The sequence below is a fragment of the Chiloscyllium plagiosum genome, unplaced genomic scaffold (genome assembly GCF_037043375.1).
Source record: "Chiloscyllium plagiosum isolate Xiang-an unplaced genomic scaffold, Cpla_swu_hap1 HiC_scaffold_23, whole genome shotgun sequence".
In the NCBI taxonomy this organism is placed as follows: Eukaryota; Metazoa; Chordata; class Chondrichthyes; order Orectolobiformes; family Hemiscylliidae; genus Chiloscyllium; species Chiloscyllium plagiosum.
In genome coordinates this window covers 30,709,223-30,730,464 of record NW_028270161.1, presented here as the reverse complement: position 1 = coordinate 30,730,464, position 21,242 = coordinate 30,709,223, and the positions used below count along the sequence as shown (strand labels likewise).

The window sequence follows — 21,242 nt, the reverse complement described above, 5'->3', positions numbered from 1 at the left end:
TACTGCTGCTACTGCGAGCCAATGGTGGAGAGATTGAATGTTTGTAGATATGGTGCCAATCAAACGGGTTGCTTCGTCCTGGTTAGTGTCAAGCTTCTTGAGTATTGTTGGAGCTTCATCCATCCAGGCAAATGGGGACTATTCCATCACCCTCCTGACTTGTGCCTTGTAGATGGTGGACAGATGTTGGAGTGTCAAGAGGTGAGTTACTGGCTGCAGTATCCCTAGTCTCTGACCTGCACTTGTAGCCACTGTGGTGAGTCCAGTTGAGTTTCTGGTCAATGATAACCCCAAGGATGTTGACAGTGGGGGATTCACTGTAGGTGCCTAGCTATTGGCAAGTAGTTTCTGTGGTGTTCCTGGTTGTTCAGTTGTCAATATGCTTCTTTGCAGTAGTCCATACTATTCTGTACGACAATGGATCCTCCTTTGTCTGCTGGTTTGATGATACTATTGTGAATGGTCTTGAGAGCATGGATGGCATTGTGTTGTGCTTGGGTGACATTCTGCACTTTCTTGAGAGGGCGGCTAATGAATCTGGTGTTAAGACATTTCCTGACGGCTTGAGCATACATGCTAAGCCTAGGGCAGTGGCATTCTGGAGGGATCCATTTCGACGTTTTCTTTCTTGGTCACTGCACCACAGATCTATATGTTGACTGTTCTGGTTTGTAACTTGTCTCATTGGGCTGGCTGCTACATCTTGGGGTTTGTGGAAGAATTCCTGGAGCTTCATTCGCCAAAGAATTCCTCAGTGTCTGCCATGAGACCAATGAAAAATGTTGCTTATTCTTTGTCTTTATTATCCTTTGCTTAAACCACTCATTCTTTACTTTTCTTTCTACAGCTAATTTGTCTCTTAATCACCCCCTGCTTTCTCTTGCAAATGATTAAGTCCTGTTCACTCTAGCTCAATGAGCTCCGTTGCCCTTGGTGTGTCATGAAGAGCTCATATCTGCATGAAGTTGATTCCCAACAAGGTTTCAAGCTGCAGTGTGTAGCAAAACATTTTATTAATGACGCACATTGTGAGATGCCTCACTCTGGACAGATCCAGTACTAGGAAAAGAATTAGACATAAATGAAAGAAATTATGTTTTAATTGTGCACAGCATTAGTGAGATGATTTTTTTTATTCATTCATAGGATGCGGGCATCACTGGCTACACCAGCATTTATGCCTATCCCCAGAGGGCAGTTAAGATTTAACCACATTGCTGTTACTCTGGAGTCACATGTAGGCCTGACAAGGTAGAAGGGATTTTCCTAATAATCAGCTATAGTCATCATTCAAGTCTTAATTTCAGAAATTTCAAATTGCGCCATCTGGCATGGTGGGTTTCAAACCCATCTCCCCAGAAGAGGATCTGGGTGTCCGGATTATATCACTAAGTCATTGCCCCCTCTTAACGCATTGTGAGTTCAGTGTGTGGTTTTGGTCTTCTTAATTAAGGAAAGAATGTAAATGCATTGGAGGCATTTCAGAGAAGGTATACTTATTTAATACTATAAAGAGCATGTTGTCTTCTGAAGAAATGTTGATTGGGCTCAGCTTGTTTCTAATGGAGTTTAAAATCATGAAGGGTAATGATTGAAATTTATAAAGTTAAAAATCACATAACATCAGGTTATAGTCCAACAGGTTTATTTGGATATGTTTCCCGGTGTTCTGTGAATTTTAACTTTGTCCATGCCAGTCCAACACTGGCACTTCCAAATCATGAAATTTATAAGATCTTGAGTGGTCTTGACAAGATGGATATAGAAAGGATGTTTCCTCTTGAGGGTGAGTCCAGAAGTAGAGGACATTGTCCTAAAATTTGGGGTGCCTTTTCAGGACAGTGACCAGAGATTTTTTCTTTTCTCTCAGACAGTCGTGTGACTTTGGACGTTTGTGCCTTGAAGAGTGTTGGTGGGGGGAAAGGCCATTGAATATATTGAAGGCAGGGGTATAGGGGTGCTTGGGAATATGGAATTTGAAACACAAACAGATTAGCCAAGATCTTATTGAATAGCAGAGCAGGCTTGAGGGGCCTACTCCTACTCTTAATTTATATGACTGCTAATTCGCATCTCACCATGTTTGAGGTCGGACTTGACTGGGAGCTCACCAGGAGGACAATTCAGCTTTAACTGTAGAATGTAAAAGTCACAAACTTTATTACATCACCAGTTATTGTGCTGAACGCTCTGCCTGATTCATTTAACTTCCTCCATGTTTTGCTTTGGGCTTAAGCACTGTAAACTGGGATGACCTTTTCACCTACATTGGTTGGAATGAAAAATGAAGGCCAAGTCATATATATAAGTACGCTTGTTTGGATTCATTCTTTTGTCTTATCTTTTAAATTCATTGTCGGTGAATTTGAGTTGTTAACTTTGAAAGGATTTCCCTAAAGGAGTTTGTAAATAAGTGAACATGCGTTTTGTTGCACAAACATCTTTTACTCTGCATGACTCAAGTGAAGGAGATAAAATTTGTAAATAGCCAGAAACACTGTAAGTAATCACATTCAAAGAAGCACTGCAGTGACCCAATTTTTATCATTTCACTTCTATACAACGTGCCAGCTTTGATTTGACACATTTTTGGAAATGTTTTATTTTATAAGACAATAAGATATAGGAGCAGAATTAGGCCATTTGGTCCATCGAGGCTGCTCTGCCATTCGATCATGAGTGATATGTTTCTCAACTCTATTCTCCTGCTTTCTCCCCCTAACCCTTGATCCCTTATCAATTAAGAGCTTATCGATCTCTCTGTCTTAAGTACACTCACTGACTCAGCCTCCACAGCACTCTGCAGCAATGAGTTGCACAGATTAACTACCCTTTGGCTGAAGAAATTCCTCCTCATCTCAGTTCTAAAGGGTCGTCCCTTCGCTCTGAGGCTGTGCTGTTGAGTCCTAGTCTCTCCTAATAGTGGAAACTTCATCTCCACATCCACTCTATCCAGTCCTCTCAGTATGCTGTAAGTTTCAATCATATCCTCTCTCATCCTTCTAAATTCCATCAGGAACAGACCCAGAGTCTACAACCTCTCCACATATGACAAACTTTTCATCCCCAGGATCACTCTTGTAAACATCCTCTTGACTCCCTCCAACACCAGCACATCCTTCCTTTGATACTGGACCCAAAACTGCTCACAATATTCCAAATGTTGTCTGACCAGAGCCTTATGCAGCCTCAGCAGAACATCTCTGCTCTTGTATTCTAACCCTGCTTGAAATGAATACCAACATTATGTTTGCCTTCCTAACTGCCAACTGAACCTGCAGAATCCTGAACCAGGCCTCCGAAATCCCTTTGTGCCTTAGATTTCTTTTACCTTTTATAAAAAAGTCTATGCCTCTATTCTTTCTACCACAGTGCATAACCTCACACTTTCCTACATTGTATTCCATCTGCCAATTCTTTGTCCATGCTCTTAGTATGTCCAAGTCCTTCTGCAGCTTCCCCACTTCCAAAACACTACCTGGTCCTCCACCTAACTTTGTGTCATCTGCAAGCTTAGCATCAATACCCTCAGCTCCTTCATTGAGAGTGTTAATATGTAATGTGAATGGTTGTGGTTCAACACCGACACCTATGGAACTCCACTAGTCACCAGCTGCCACCCTGAAGAAACCACTTTATCCCTACTCTCCATTTTCTGCCAGTCAGCCAATACTCTTCACATTCCAGTATCTTGCCACTGACACTATGGGCTGTTATCTTATTAGCAGCCTCCTGGGTGGCACCTTGTCAATTTGATGTTTGGGTCACCTGGCTTTCAAACACGACTTGGATAATGTCAATTAAACAAAGAACTGCAGATGCTGGAGATGTGAAACAAAAATAGAAATTGCTGGAGAAACTCAACAGGTCTGGCAGCATCTGTGGGGACAGAGCAGAGTTAACTTTCGAGTCCAGTGACTCTATCAGGTACTTGATCATGTGACATTTTCTTGCTATTTTCAAATATTATTACATTTACCTTATCTGAGTGTCTTAATATCACCAAGCTAAAAATAAATTATTTGACTTTTTTGTTGGAAGATGAAAAGGATACTTTGAAAAATAAATAATAACACCAAAAAGAAAGATTTAACAGGGTGTGTTTGTTCCACAAAAAAACTACGTGCAATATTTCCACAACATCAGAAACGTCAGATAAATCAATAATATTTTTTGGTGTAACAATGGAATTTAAAAGTTTTGTTCTGTGTTATGACATTTTACAAAACAAATCATAAATATGATATGTAACATTAAAATCAAAATTAATTCAATTCAAAAATGTTCCTCCCTCTCTCCCTACTCTGTCTCCCCCCTAGTTTGTGTCTCTATCTCTATTCTAGTTTATGTTTTCTTCTCTCACTCATCCTCCCCAATTTACCTTTTGCTCTCTCCAATCCTCCCTTAGTTGTTGTTTCCTTCCAACTCTGTGTTTCTCTCTTACCGCTGATGTATTTTATTTTGTCTCTAATATCCAATTGACATTTCACACAATGTTTTTATGAAATTTTTATTTGAATTATTTGAATAATACACTTCATTAAAATTCATCAACAATGATTGTGCATTGTACTCCATGTCAATGTGCATGATTAGACTTTTAGTACCTCTTTCAGTAATATTGGCTCCAAATAGTCCCTGTTTCTTCAGCTCTACCATTCTAAGAATGCCAGACAGGGCTATGTGGAAAGAATATTGTGGTGCACCACAAAGCAAAAGCCTCAGTTTCCTTTATGAGTTTTTAATTTCAACATGATTTTGAACATTTTGGCTTTTCAGAATTCCTTTACTTATAATTCTCTTCCCATTTATTAACTTACACTGTATACTTGGTTAGATAATTTGTGTTTATTTAATTCACAAGTCGCCCCATTAATCAAAAACATTCAGTATTGCTGTTTCACTGAATCTTTTAGCCAAGACATTCTATAAGAATCAGGAATCACTGATAGCTTTTTAATAGCACTTTAGTAAACTGTAACACAGTGTGAGTTGTAACAATTTCAAATTTAGGACATCCATTGCTGTTGGGCTTTTTGTTCTCTCCTGACCTGTGGAGACAATTTGAAGAAAACAAATAAAAACAAATCAAAGTGAAGTTCAGATAACCATCGCATATGAAACATAATGCCTTCTGGTGGTGACAAATATTCTAAGTAATTTGGAAATCCATCAAGGGACCATCTATCTTTGAACGAACTCCTGTTATGATCAAACAACTGAAACACAATTAGCATCAATCATATATCTAAAGAATTCTGAAGACTGGTATTCCTGCAGGCATTAGCTGATTTTTAACTAAATTGTGACAAATAACACTGAATATTTTATGGTCAAAGTTAATTTATATAGTTTTTTTTGAGAAAAGCGTAAATCTGTAAGTATTTTAATACTTAGCTTTGTAAAACTTGTTTACTTATGAAAAATCCTTCACACTGTCAAAGTTCCATTTGGAGCTGTAATATGCAGACATGTTGAGCATTAAATATTGTCCTCTATCTGTTCTGTAATTTGTTTGATTCTATTAACAGTATCAGAAGTAGTTGTCCTATCTGGACTCTGAAAAAACTCCAATGTATTCAGAACTCAGATACGCATACGCTATCCTGCTGTCATTGATTGACAGTGTTTCTTTGACCCCAACACTTTGAACTCTTGTCCGATTTTCAAATCTGCACAGCGACTTTGCCCACCTAATTGTCATGGTTTCCTCAAACATTACACTCCTATTGTCACCCTCCAATTGCTTGATTCTTGTCTTTCAAGCAAACCTCTTTTCTTTACCTCATTGTCAGTGGCAGTGGTCTTCACCCACTTCTGTTCTTCTCTGGAATTCCCTCCCTAAACCTATCCCATCACTGCTCAAAGTCTTTGTAAGTGTTTAGAAATCCACCTTTGAGGCTAAGTTCATTTACCTCTCTTGCCTTAATTCAGCAGTGCTTTTTATTGTAATTTATTTTCTTCTATTTAGACTTGGGATTCTTTTTTATTTGATTTGACTTATTATTGGCACTTGTACCGGAGTATAGTGAGAAGTATTGTCTCCTGTGCTTTAGAGGCAGATTGTTCTATACAAGTGCATCAGGGTAATAGAACATAATGCAGGATACAATGTTATGGCTGCTGAGAAGGTGCAGAGAGAGAGAGTAACATTAAATAGGTCCATTCAAAAGTCTGATAACAGCTGGAAAGAAGCTGCTCTTGAATCTGTTTGTACATGTATATAGACTTTTATATCTTCTGCCTAATGGAAGAGGGTATAACCAGGGTGGAAAGGGTTTCTGATTATGTTGGTTGCTTTCCCAAAAGAAGTATAGACAAAGTCATGGATATACGAAAGTTACTGTGAAAACCATTGTTGTGATGTAAAGGATAGGATCATCAACAGACATATTATAAACAGAATAAGGGTGACAAATACACATTAACAATATAGATTGCATAATGTCAGCATAGTTGGAGGATTTAAGAGGGAGTTTGATTAATTCTGAAGTGTTGTCCGACAGAAATTGCTACGCAGATAAAGGTATGACCAAGACAGCATCCTTACAATACACTCCCATGTTAATTGGTAATCCCTCTAATGCACTCACACTGTTTTGGTAAATGTGCGCATGCATTTTTAATTTAACAATTATGGCTCATAATTCAGTATTTGAAATAATAAGTTCCAATGATTACAAGAAATTTTCACATTCCTTTTTAACTCAATTTCACCTACATATGTTCAAAAACATTAAAATGCATGTAGAAATGCCCTGTAAATATGAATTTTGAGATTGCATGCCCAGGAATGGTATCTGTCACACAATTTTTATTTACTAACCAGTAATAAAAATTAGCCACATCCAGAGTTACAATTAGCTAGATGTATATAGTATTGAACAATATAGTATTGAACAATACAGTCTCGAAATAGTGTACAGAAATAATTAGCATACAATAGTTTCTGAAAAATTACTTAAAACAATGGCTAAACAGTATCAGCTGTGTAGCCACTGTTTCATAGAATCCCTACAGTGTAGAAACAGGCCATTTGACCCAACAAGTCTATACCGACCCTCCAAAGAGTATCCCAGCCGATTACCCCTGACCAGCTTACACATCCCTGAACACTATGGTCAATTCAGCACGGCCAATCTTTGGATTGTGGAGGGAAACCCATGCAAACACAGGGAGAATCTGCAAACACCACACAGATAGACACCCAAGGCTGGAATTGAACCCAGCTCCCTGGTGCTGTGAGGCAGCGGTGCTAACCACTGAGCCACTATGTCTATGTTATTAAGAGCATCATATTCTTACTTGCTTTCGATATGTTAGACACTAAGAGCTTCATGGTTGCCTGTGTGCTGCTCCATAATCTGGAGTTCCCTTTTTAAGGCCCTCTGTTTTACCACCTTTAAGTTTGTTATGTTCTCTGCTGCCATCATCATCAGTGAAGATATTGATCGCAGAGGCCTCTTCGTCTTTCTGGGCAGCATCATATCACCCTGCAGAAAAGGTGCTTCTAGTCAAACATTAAGAGGTATCATGGTTTCTGCGGACCTTATTAACCTCTTCTGTGGTTTTTAAGTAATTTTTATAGTATACAGCTGGCCAGGCTGTAATTTGAGCCATTCTGCAGATGTCCTAAATTTGAAGAGTGAAATCCTTTAATGACCGTAGGCCTCAATTTTGAATTACAGTACTGCATATAGTCACCAGATTCATTCTTCCACCAGTTATTGGTAACATATTTATTTTTTAATTGTACATGCTTTTACTGCAGCAGGAAAGATAAATATTATAATACATGAAATAAACAAGAAAGCTGAATTAGTCTAAAATTGGTAGAAGATAATATAGACAAATATTATCATAATTCCTGCTTTGTTTCATTTTGTAATGGGTCACCAGTGAATAAACTATATTTATTTCATTGAAGACTTCATTGTTCTCAGTGTTGACTCCTTTCTGCAGATTGTAATTATGGAAATTCTACAAACTTAGCTTTTCAGTCAGAGACAAAAGGCATAAGTTACTCGACCATCACACACATGGGAGAGCAGAGCCAGCAGATGGAGGGGTCATTATCTGTTGTGTGACACCATCATTCATTATGACTCAATCGGTCTTGTAGTTTTGTGAATTGACTTTGAGAGGCAAGGCAAAGGGCTGAATTTTACAAGAAATTAGCAAAGTCACAATCTTGGCGAGGATTTCTCTCCATGATTCCTAGCAGGTTTTCTCACACCATTATTTGCAACTGGCCTCATTGGCTATGTACTATGCCTCTGTGGTGTTCCACTTGCACTATCTTGTCTCTTGCCTCTTGTCAAGATGTCTCCGGATTCTTGGTACCAATTTTAAAGGCCAGCTATATGCCAGGTAACGTGCTGCCAGCCTGGAGTGGCCCTTCACATTGCAGGTAGTGGGAGGAAAACCAAAAATAAAAGCTTCTCAGGATACCAATACGGCACTGGTGGCTCCACTTGCTTGCAAATTTAAGTGCACATTTGTAAATAGTAGAAAGTGAGGACTGCAGATGCTGGAGATCAGAGTCGAAAGTGTGGTGCTGGAAAAGCACAGCAGGTCAGGCTGCTTCCGAGGAGCAGGAGAATCAATGTTTCAGGCATAAGCCAGTCCTGATAAAGGGCTTATGCCTGAAACGTTGATTCTCCTGCTCCTTGGATGCTGCCTGACACACTTGTTTTTCCAGCACCACACTCTCGACCCACGTTTGTAAATAAACATTTTCTAATCAACTTTTTCAGTGATATCATTATAAACTTCTGGAGAGGTGGGACTTGAATACAGGTGTCCAGGCTCAGAGGTAGGGTCACTATCACAACACCACATATATAAATATTTTAGAATGCCCTTCAGCAACAAGTCCACCCCCAATATTTATCACCATTGAAAATCATGGCAAGCTGCCTGGTTTTGTGCATGACAGTGAACCTTTCATGTATGGCTGAAGAGACAAAGTGCAAAATTGCAAGACAAAGGAACACAAGGCAAAGGAAGAGGCAATGTGAGGGCAGAAGCAGGATCAATGTAAGTGAGTGCTAAGAAACCAAGCAAGGAACCCTGAGATGCACTCTGAGTTCCTGTCCTTCTGGGCAAAGTATCCTGACACCAGCATCAAAATGAAGGATACCAGTGTGCTTTAGAGTGCAATACTGAAGTGCAGAACTGTTCTATACGTGGGTTGGAGATTTGCTATGATATTGCATTGAAGTTGGTGTGTGTATGATCACAAGTCTGTAGACAGTGTTTGTGAGCAGTTGCTGCCCATGGACAGTACCTTGTGACGTTGGAGATTTCTGTGCAAAATGGAGGCCTAGAGGAGCGAGCAGTGAGCTGGAGTTTCCAGGTACACACTCCGAATTTCATGTCAGGAAGTGTTGCCATCTAGTTTCTATCAGTCTCATGGTGAATAGAAAAGTGTATAATCAATGAGGTGAGATCAGGTAGTACTGACTTTTTATTGTCTATAGATAGTTGTGACTAGGTATTTCATTGCTCAGACATGAAATTCTCTTCTCAACATTCAACACTCAGATGGAAAATCTGTCTTTTTGCTCTAGATGTAAAGAATATGATTTCTTCTGAACTCACCCCATTTTCCCAACTGACTCAGCAATGCCCATGTCCTTCAAGAATTGGGAAAATTCCATCAAAGTTATTCTCATTTTTGTGGCCAATATCTGGACTTTAACCTATTTGGAAGAGATGACACCATAAACTCCAAGGGTGAATATAAAACAGTTCGCGAAGTCAATTAGATCCCAAGTTAAGTTAACTTGGCTGAGCAGGTGCTGCCTGATGAAGTTTTCTAATACCACAGTACACTCAATGGTGATTTTGAATCTATTTTGACATCAGTATTTGGTCTGGAAGGTATTCAGTTGCATCATTTGACCTTAAAACCCAATATGAGTCGTCTAATTTTCCTTCCAGTTTTTCCACATGTTCCGTTTTAATAATGTCTCAAATATGTGGTAGAAGCTTTAATACTTGCTGTGGAAAAAACATTTCAAATTAATAATACCCTTGGCACTTAATCACATTGTTTAATCTGCAGTGATATTTCACATTTAACTGTGGACACTGCTTTATTCCGCTTAATATTACAGAATAAGTGATGTCTATTTATTGTTTGATTGTTTTTATCTTTGAGATTGAGGACAGTATTAATCATGAAGTTTCCTGATAATTATGAAGGAAGATAGCAAGGAATATGATATCATCTCGACAACATCTTATTCATAGCATGAGAAAAGCTCTAGGCATGGATTCTGTAGTCAATCTGATTGCGGTGCTAGACAATGACAACTCACTCTTCAAATGTGGTCCAGTTCTCTTGCTCGTGGTTGTTGCAAGATGTTTTCTCTTTCACATATAAATTGCAATGTTACATTTAGATTTCAAACACTAAAGTAACATATCAGGACATATTGAGTATACTGCGTATTTCTGGAAAGTATGCTACAGATTTCTTCTATGTACATATGCAGATTAGGAGGTCATGTGTTGCAGTCCCTTTGCCAATGCCAGGTTCAAGTCCCACCTCAGAACTCAATAGTTCCTAATGCCGTTCACCAGGTCAAGAGACAACCTACACATCGGTCAAGCAGAAAACGTGAGAGAGATTTCTGATCAGCCATGTTTGGAAAGAATATTAGAGCTTCATTACCATCCAAAGCTGCAGACTACATGATGAATATAAAATGCATGTTACCACAGCAACTCAGAATCCTGGTGATCTGTAACACAGCAACACATATATATTCATTAATATTCATTAATTACTGATGCCAGACTGTTGTCATTTTATATTGTGCAAACCTGAATAACATCCTATTCTAGGATTCCTGATGCCCAAAATGTTTTTTTTCCTGCTCCTTGGATGCTGCCTGGCCTGCTGCGCTTTTCCAGCAGCGCATTTTCGGCTCTAACATCCTATTCTCACTACATTTTACATTCATATATAATTCAGAATTTCCTGAGCTCAAATTCTCACCATATTAATGTAATTAATGACAATTGTAAGAGATCTGCCCTTGTGTTAAATGGATACCACCATTGGTGGGGAGATGGTCCTGCAGTGTTTTATGTCACTGGACTGGTAATCAAGGAGCCATGTTCACTCTCTGTGAACATGGTTCCATAATATTCATTCAAGAAATAAATTTGCCATCCTTATCTGGTCTGGCCTACATGACATAATAAACGTGGTCAATCTTTTACTTAAGAAAAGTAGAAGGGGAATTACCCCACAGTAGTCACCACTAGTACATACCACCATGGACCCAGCAGTGACATAAAACCACAGTTACTGACTGGGAAAACAAAACAGAATTAAGTTTCAAACCTAACTGTATGAATGGAAAGTTCAAAGATATTGTATAATGGAATGGTTCTGAAGGAGTTGAATGTTCACATTAGGTTGAGATCTATCCAGTCTGGAGCTGCCACAGTCTTTGGGTGGAGATTGCTGAATTCTGAATGAATACCTGAATGGAACTCTCTTATTCTCTCCCTTTTTGAAGGACAAAGCAACCATTGGCAACACAAACTGAAGAAAAATAATTGGACATCAAGAACTAAAGAGATCTGTAATATTTGCTACTGCTCAGGATACAAGACAATGGTCTCAAGTTAAAATCTGCATGCCTCAAGAATATGCTAAAGACATTACATTCTATATTCCTTCCATATTCCTTTTGAATTGTATATTTTCTCTTTTTACTTTGTCTGTAGGCTTGACTTCATTATTTTTTGCGGGGTTAGCAGATATCAAACTTACCCTTTATTTCCCTGAAGAATAGCTTGTAACAGGATCCTTACAGTTTCTGATGAACTGCTTATCCATATTTTAGTTGGCGAAAAGTACGGCCTCATGCTAAATAGAATAGAAATCTTTGTGGTCAACAAAGCAGGTTGAAAAGATAGGAGTCAATTCACCCCACCTCACCTGGTTGTAACACTAGGAATAGATGTTGTTTCAAATTTATAAACCGAAGGGAAGCATTACTAATATGTAGGTAATAAGGAAAATTAAATACTTACTATCTGACATCATTACAGTCAGGATCTTAGTGTGAAGACATGCCTATGATCAGAAACTGGTTTCTGGTAATTCTGTCAAAAACTGCATTTTAAACTGAAGAACTAAAATATTTGTATTGAATAATATGCAACTCCACAAAACAAAATTGAATAGGAAAATGGATAAATGGCACTGCATATTTTGTAGCGGGGAATCCTGGGGAGAGATTTTAACAACGCAATGCTTTCTTTTCCTGTGGGCTTCAATTGTACTCAGAAACTTTACAAATGCAGAGCTGACTTTCAATCATTGGACAGTGCATGGAATCATTTATTGGAGTCCAGTTTCTTTTTTAAAAGTGTGTGTGCGAATGAATGTCTTCAAAGCAAGTGTCATACTGCAACAAAACTGTCTTTGTTATATCGTTTAGATTTTAAGGTGGCGTTTCTGGCAAAACTGTCAGCATTTGCCAATGTTATCCATTGATAATGACAGCAATTTTAATTGTACACACATTTGTAGTTTTTTATGTGTGGTTTTCTTTGAGATCACATTAAGCTCATTTGTGGGTGGCATGCTGGCTCAGTGGTTAGCACTGCTGCCTCACAGCGCCAAGGACCCGGGTTTGATTCCAGCCTCGGGCGACTGTCTGTGTGGAGTTTGTACATTCTCCCTGTATCTGCTTGGGTCTCCTCGTGATGCTCCGGTTTCCTCCCACACTCCAAAGATGCGCAAGTTAGGTGAATTGGCCATACTAACATGATCCATAGTATTCAGGGATGTGTAGGTTAGGTGCTTTGGTCGGGGAAATGTAGAGGGGAATAGGATAGGGGAATGGGTCTGGGTGGGTTACTCTTTGGAGGGTCAATGTGGACGTGTTGGCCTGTTTCCATGCTGTAGGGATCCTATGAAATCAGTAGTGAATGTTGCTGGTTTGTGTCTGACCTTAAAATCCATGTCTAAATAGAAAATCGTAATCATCATGACTGGGGTTGTTAATTATTTCTATACTTAAATACAACGTCTGTCTTATTACAAAGTGTCATGCATTCAATCAGTATATCACATTTCCTCGTGTTCTTGTCATGATTGGTTGATATATCATAAAAAGAAACCAATCACTATAAACTGAATAATTAAACAATACCTATTGGTTCACATACGACAGAACATGTTGAAAACCAACAAATGCACCAGCAGGTTAAAAAGTATCATTAAGTATCTAATCAATATATTTTTGAAGATGAGCCAGTTTTGACTCTGTGCACTTTGCAATTGCATTCTGCATTAAGAATTCAGCACAAACTTTTCAATAGAGTTAATGGATTGATCTTATTCCAGTGGATTTTGGTGAGTAGTTTTTGAGCAATATAGGAATCATGTTATGAACCAGGCACCTGATATGAACTCTCAAGATGCTTACCAATTTTGGTCATGCATTTTATACAACATTCTGTCCATATGTTTTCCAATCTCCAGATTATGTGAGGATACTAAACTCAGTCGAGGCAATGGGAGAAACAGAGGAGAAAAGAAAACATCTCTCATGAGAGTATTAATGTGCTATATAATTACATTATGTTACAAATGTTGTTTGAGAGCTGTACCTTTCAGTATCAATGAAGTATGTAATAATTTATCTTTTGTTGGATTCATGACACCCATTGAGTTCATGGTATCATGAGTAGGAGCAGGTTATACAGGATCCCAGCACCCACTGTAAGGACTGGCACTTTGGTATGATCTTCAAAAAAACCCCAAGACCTAAAATTGTTAATAAACAGAAAAACTGCAATAACTGCATCCATCCAGGGCAGCAACAAGGCTCAATAGTTAACACTGCTGCCTCACAGAGCCAGGGACCCACGTTTGATTCCACTGTTTGGGTGACTGTCTGTGTGGAGTTTGCACATTCTCCCCGTGTCTGCGTGGATTTCCTCCGGGTGCTCCAGTTTCCTGCCACAGTCGAAAGATGTGCAGTTTCAGTAGATTGGCTATGCTGAATTTCCCATAGTATTCAGGGATGTGTAGGTTAGGTGTGTTCGTTATGGGAAATGTAGTGTTACAGGAGTTGGGTTGGGGGATGGAATGATCTTCGGAGGGTCAGTGTGGACACGTTGGGCTGAATGGCTTGTTTTCATACTGTAGGGATTCTATGAATCACTCTAGTCTGTGAACATTTTTGTGAATTCTTCAACACATTGGTGATAGTTATGCAATGGAGCTGTGCGCAGAGGGTCTGAATGCCAGTGAGGCCTATCAGCTCCCAAGAATTCTTCATCTGGCAGCGTGCAGGAAATACACTCCAGAAGGAGACTCATCACAGCTGGATGATGGGACATCTGTTTTGCTGTGCTGAAACAGTCCAAAACAGACTTTTCATCCTGGATCAAAATTAACATGACAAGTTTAAAAATAACTTTCATCATCTTGCTAATCTGAGTTTCTGGCCAGGGTACTATATACAGGACTCCCAAATTTTTATACCAAGTTTGCATCTCACCAATTGGATGATTTGAGTAGTGCCAGATGTACATTCTGTTTGGTCATGGTCCAATTTTCTTTTATATTTTATCAGCTGCAATATAGCAAAATTAAATAAGACCTTAAATTTTAGTGACAAGCTTTAACATCGCTTGGCTATTAGCAAACATGTAAGCTTTTAATAAACAGTCTAAATAATATAATACAACTTTGGATTGAGCAGATTAACTGGTATTGCAAATGTATTCTGTACCCAAACCAAGGTGATGGGTGATACTATATAAGGAACGATCAGACACAGGTAACTATATACTGGGTCATTGGTGAAGCATTGTGAGCTGTAATACCAAGAGGACCATGGTTTGGATATTATTGCCTGAAACAATGCTGATTTGTTTTAAACATTCCTTTAAATTGCCAGGAATTCCCTCAGAACTGCCGTAATCTGATCCTTATCTTCACTTTCTAATTTTGTTAGATTGATGAAATAGTCCGAAACCAGAGAGCAGGCTGATAATTGGTGGAGATTGGGAGGGGGCGGGGATGTGGTAGGATTGGTTGGCCTCCTGAGAGTAGTTTTTTACGGACAAAAATGTATTTTTCCAGTAATGTTTTCCAAACACTCCAGGAGAGAATAAAACCCTTGGAGGAGCATTCAGTGCTCACATCTATTGCTGGCAGTCACCATGATGGGGACAATCAGGCTCTTACTGCTCCTCTCCACCCTCATGTTGGCAGGTTGGAATGTTTTGCTTTTTGTGTGCATGTCTTTCTCTTGTGAAAAGACAGTTGGTAGGAAGCTAGAGGAAATTCAACGGGACGTGTGTGATGACAGCGGGGAAATTCCGCATGCACAATAACCATTGCGCTTTCGAGTGTTGAGGGCTCTTGAATCAATTAAGGAACGACAGCTCCCTGACCTGGAATCGGCGCTTGAATAATTGTTAATTGCAATGGTCCGATCTTTTAAGTAACTGTTTATTTAGACATTTAAAAGCGGTCTAAAAGGAGCCCCGTGCGATTCAACCTTCATATCTTTCCATCTATGTTAGCGAACGTGGTCTGGATTTGTTTGTCTCTCAAATCTAACTACAGAGGCTGGAGAATTTCTGTGTGAAATACTGATCTCTTGCTTCACAGGGAGACAGTCTTGTTGGGTATTTCTGAAACTCTCGAATTTGAGAAAGATAAGTATTTAAATATAAAGCACTGGTTTTATAATTGTACGCAGTGGCAGAGTTGCTGTCGCTGTTTTAAAAACGGCTTCCTGTTCTGTTTGTATGAGCTTGTTTTGAAAAGGTGGAGTTGAGTAAAGTTACTCTGTTGTGTGTGGAAGTGATTACTCCAGGTAATTGGAAGGTTGGAGTTTTCTTACAAGGGTGATAGAGCTTCCGGTCAACATTAATGTTTAAAAGTAAAGTTTCCCTTTTCCCCAGAGGGACAGTAATAGGATAGGAGTAGAATAAAGCTTACTTGAACATACATCCTCCTCAGCTTTTCAGATGATATTCCCTTCCTTTCCAACATGGAGAAAAGCAGAAAAAGGACATTCAAGACAGTTTTATTCCCTTTAACTCTCATTTATTGGTGAGACTGTTTCCTTCCTCGAGCACCAATTTAAATTAGAGGCAACCCTGATTAACAGCAAATAGATGCTGCCTTTCATTGAGCTGTTTTAACTTAACTGAAGGAATGCTCTGTGGTCGAAATGTAAAGACCAACAAAGCCTGTTATAATACTGTAGTGATAATTGTGGGGTGACCACCTCTCCTCCTTGAACATGATTACTGACAGCTAACATATAAACAGCTTTTTAAAAAAAGCCCAATTCAAAAAAACATTGCTCCTCCAGAAAGTAATTTGAACTATTTTATAACTCCCTCTCCATTATGAATTGTGGCTTCAGTTGGTTTAAAATAAATGCAGGTGAAAGTAGTATTATCTGAGCTAACTGTTTCCTTTGTCATTATATTAGTTATCAATTTGAAGTTTAATGGTGATCCACAACTGCCACTGTTTTAATTTTCTGTAGGGAATGTTTGAGTTTGTTATTGAATTTTGGTTATTTTATTGAGAGAGATTTTCCTGCCTTGTCTGTTGTTCCAGCTAGTGTTCAGACTCTGAAAGCCATGGCTTATTTGGTTGTCCTGCTCTTGACCTCCTGACAGTCTGAAATACAACCCAATGCTGAAGAGTGGTGATCAACTGTGAGAGACCGCAGACTAATTGGAACTGTGCATCAATGGGAAAGAGAGCAGATATGCCATGTGGTTTACCTTAATGTTTCAGATGGAAGTTATGCTTTAGTTTCCCATCTTAATTTGTTTGCAGATTTTTCTTTTGTTTATACTGAATATGGATTGGCAGCAAAGAGCCAATTACATTTTTCTTGATATAACTTCATGATGACAGGATTGCATATTTACAATTGGAATTTGTTTTGGATACCTGGCATCAATTGCTGTGCCTTTTTAACTAGCACGTAAGTTCTGAATGTTGGATGCTGCATGTAAATCCCTCATTGATGGCTAACACTATTTCTGTCAACCTTGCTAATTGTTTCTGTCATGTTTGTACCAGAAACAATGGTGTTGTAATGAGTGCTGATGCCTTTGAAGTGATTATGATTAATGAGTATAAAGTAATTAATTACCTCTTTCATGTCTATTATACTTTGCCCTAAAGTGGTGGGAAAATACCTTAATCATCTGGAATTTCCTGAAATCCTGCTTTTATATTATTGCAAGTTGCTGAGTTAGATGTTTGATAAAAATCCTTCCATATAGCTGAACTCTGTCTGGGGTCGAAGCCACAAATCGGTTGTAAAATTGGAATTATGACTTTGACTTTCTGTGGAATTAAAAGTTGTGCCAAAGGACTGAAGGGGTGAGCAAATGTGGCATATCTACTTCATAACAAAAGGAGACTGGAATGAGATGGGGAAATTTAGAAGACGGTTACCTCTGTTATGCGCAAGGTGCCAGAGACTATAATACAGAATGAAATATTGTGAACACTTGGTGAAATGTGGATAGTCAAATGTAGATAGGAGCAGGACTATGCAATTCAGCTCTTTGAGGCAGCTTCACCAGTCATTATGATCATGTCTGATCTCTAATCAGTTCCTGCTGCTTCTTCCCCACCCACTCTTTGACCCTTTTAGTCCTAAGTGCCGTATCCAAGTCCTTCTTGAAATTATACAATATTTTGGTCTCCACTGCTGTCTGTGATAGTGAATTCCACAGGCTTACTGCTGACTGGGTGAGAAAATTTTCCATTTTTCCCTGCCATTGGGAATATCCTTTGTCTTGTCCTGTTGAAGTTTTATAGATTTCTGAGATGACCCCTTATTCTTCTGAATTTGAGCGCGTATAATCCGAATTGATTCAATCTTTCTTTGTACATCAGTCCTGCCATCCCAGGAACCTATCTGGTAAACTTGACTATACTCCCCCTGTAGCAAGAACATCTATCCTCTGATAAGGGGACGAAGGATGAATGCAATATTTCAGGAGTGGCCTCTGCTCCTGTGCCCAAACTCTCTTACTATGAAGGCCAATATACCATTTGACTTTTTTTTGCCTGCATGATTACTGTCAACTGTTGCATATGATGACACCCAGGTCTCATTGCACATTCCTCTCTGTTTATAGCCATTCAAATAATAGTCTGCCATCCTGTTTTTGCGAGGTAAAAACAAGGACTGCAGATGCTGGAAACCAGAGTATAGATTAGAGTGGTGCTGGAAAAGCACAGCAGGTCAGGCAGCATCTGAGGAGCAGGAAAATCGATGTTTCGGGCAAAAGCCCTTCATCTATTCCTGATGAAGGGCTTTTGCCTGAAACATCGATTTTCTTGCTCCTCAGATGCTGCCTGACCTGCTGTGCTTTTCCAGCACCACTCTAATCTAGATCCTGTTTTGCTGCCAAAGTGGATAACCTCGCATTAAACTGATCCACATTAAACTGTATCTGCAATTCAGCCTGTCCACTGTTTGTCCAAATTATACTGAAGCATCTCTCCATCCTCCTCAGTTCACCCTCCCATCTCGCTTTTTGCTGTTTGCAGATTTGGAACTGCTATGCTTAATTCCCTCATCCAAGTTGTTTAATATACGTTGTGAATAGTCACTGTCTTCTAATCGGTAAAAGATCATATCAAAACAATGGGAGGAGGGTCCATAAAAACATTCAGAGATGAGAGACGACAATTAGAAAGAGAAGCCTGAAAAGTTGAAGTTGCTTTTCCTCCATGAAAGAATGCTATGGATGACTGGGAGTTTATGAACAGGCAGAAAGTGATGATTAGAGAAACTAAAATGTGATGATTTTGATTACTTTCAGCGAGGATGAATAGATTGTGCAATTCTTTACCACAAAGCTTGCTTAAAATACATTCCATATATTTGTTCTTTTTAATAGGATAGTTATTTGAAGAAAACAACTATTATGGGGTATTAGGCGTAAACACATCTTTGGGTTCGGCTGATTGTTCATGGTTGGGGTGTTTTTTGATCTGTTAATGTGCTGTAATATACTATGAAGAGACTCTTGTTGAGCAGTAATGCAGACATCAGAAGTTAAGTTTGTCCTATACTTGTCCTGCCAACAGATAAGCATTGGTGTAAAGTGTGGAAATTTTAGTTTTAATTTAATCAATACTTAAAGATGCTGTTTCCTTTCTCATCAGTTGATTCAATGACAACAAGAAAAAATGCCCTTCATAATTTTCTGAAGACTTCTGGACATGTTTTGATTAAAAAGTCCCTGCAGCAAAAGTCAAAAAGAATGGATAACATTGAACAATGTGCAAAGCGATGTATGAAATTCAAAGGATTTGTTTGCAGGTAATTAGATATCAAAGACTGTTTGGCCAATAATTCAATTCTGTTTAGGGGCTGAGCATGTTAGCGATACAATGGGGTTGGAGATTGTAATGGTGGATATCAGTGCAGGGCTACTGCTTGCTTAATAATTGCTGCCATATCAACCTTTACAACTTCTAAACTTACCACCTCATTCTCTCCTTTCAAATGCACAAGGAACATCAAGGTGAGTCTGCATGGGGAAAAGTTAAGAATTATCTACAAATAGAAAGGTATCCAAAAGCAAGTTTGTACCCTATAGTTTCCCTTGTCAAAATGGCACCCAGTGACTGGATCCCTGTTTGTACTGACTTCAGAAACTGGCTTCAGTAATTCACTTCAGTGCCATGAGTGACAGCTGTTGCATTATTATCCCTTCTGTGGGGTTCTTTTTTTAAAAATATAATTCTGGAGCATGAGTGAGATTTTTCAGAAATTGTTGTTTTGTGGTGGTGATATATTTTTGTGATGAAAAATAAACTTGATGCAATGACGTGGAGATATAATGAATTGTCTTTTTTAAAATATATTGTAAGTGTCCTTCCCTTCCTTACGTTGAATTAGTATACTAGAAATTTGCCAAATTAAAACAAAGAATCTAGTGAAAAGTAGTTTATAACTTCCTCATGAACCATCATAATTACATTGTGTGTGTGCCAAAATGTATCCTGTTTAGGTTGTTTTTTTAAGAAGAAGTTTACCACATCTACAAGAGAAAAATGAATTAGGCACATAATTTGATTTATCCGATTCTTTCCACAGGCCATTATATCTCTGTGTCAAGCCAAGTATTTGAGCTTCAGAGGCAAAATTTGATCTAAAGACACCCTGATTCTTACCATGACTGTGACCTTCCAGTTATGTGCCATTTTAATTTCCCACATTGCTCTTGTGCTCATATCACTCTCTTTGGTCTACTGCAGTGCTCCAGTGAAGCCCAGTATAAGCTTGAGAGACAACACCTCCTCTTCTGTTTCATCACATTGAAGCCTCTGGGTTTAGTATTGAGTTCAATGACTTCATATGGTGAACTCTGTCTTCCCTTTGGTTTGTTTTACCAAGTACCAATCTGTATCTTGTTTACATACTTATTCTGTCAGACAGACTTATCCTTTATTTTGCCATTCATGCTTAATCTCGCCCCTGACCTTGCCCTTTTGTATCAGCTGATTTTTCCCTTTTATCTCATCAGTCCAAATCCCATCACCTTTCCATCTCTCTTCACTTCTGAAGATGAGTCATATTGGACTTGAAATGTTTACTCAGTCTTTGTTTTCACAGATGCTGCCAGACCTGTCAGGTTTTTTCATTTTCTGTTTCTGTTTGAGCACATTAAGACACTGCCACGTATTTATGTTTGTGGACAAATTTCTGTATAAACCATACCCTTTGCACACTGCGCCCAGCCTCAGCACTCTGTAGTAACGAACTGATACTTCTATATACTGAATGGAAGGTGTCATGTGAGATTGGAAAACCAATCCATAATGAGCAAAAATTTCAATCCAGTATTAGTTATAGCAAGAGTTTTAGAATGTAAGAATCCATGATGCTGCAGGGAGTAGAGTTTGGTAGGATTAAGAATAGAAAGAGATGTGAAAAGACATGAGCAAAACTGTTGAGGAGGCAGAGAGAAGCTGAGAATTATTTTGGGGAGGAATAAGGGCATTTAGCCAGAAACACTATGGAAAGGGGACCATTGGTCAAGTGGTTTTTCTTCCGAAGTGTATCGCTTCATACTTCTCCACATTGAGCCTCATTTGTTACATACCTGCAAATTTCACCAAATTGTCAATGGCGTTTTGAAGTTCTACACTGGCTTCCTCTCAGTTTATAATGTTTCCACAATCTTGAAAA

The 21,242-nt window shown here is 38.8% G+C and overlaps 1 protein-coding gene across 2 annotated transcripts in view; it reads left to right on the top strand.

The window, feature by feature from the left end:
- The first annotated feature begins 15,121 nt into the window (after positions 1-15,121).
- hgfb (hepatocyte growth factor b) overlaps positions 15,122-21,242 on the top strand; it is a 54,812-nt gene continuing 48,691 nt past the window's right edge. The window contains exons 1-2 of one of the 2 annotated variants that reach the window (XM_043713771.2): positions 15,122-15,259; positions 19,211-19,367. In XM_043713771.2, coding sequence (XP_043569706.1) covers positions 15,208-15,259; positions 19,211-19,367 — 209 coding nt within the window. In that variant the 5' untranslated portion in view covers positions 15,122-15,207. Of the gene's footprint in view, positions 15,260-15,379; positions 15,478-19,210; positions 19,368-21,242 lie in introns of those variants that run through there. The other variant, XM_043713774.2, reaches the window with a different exon arrangement.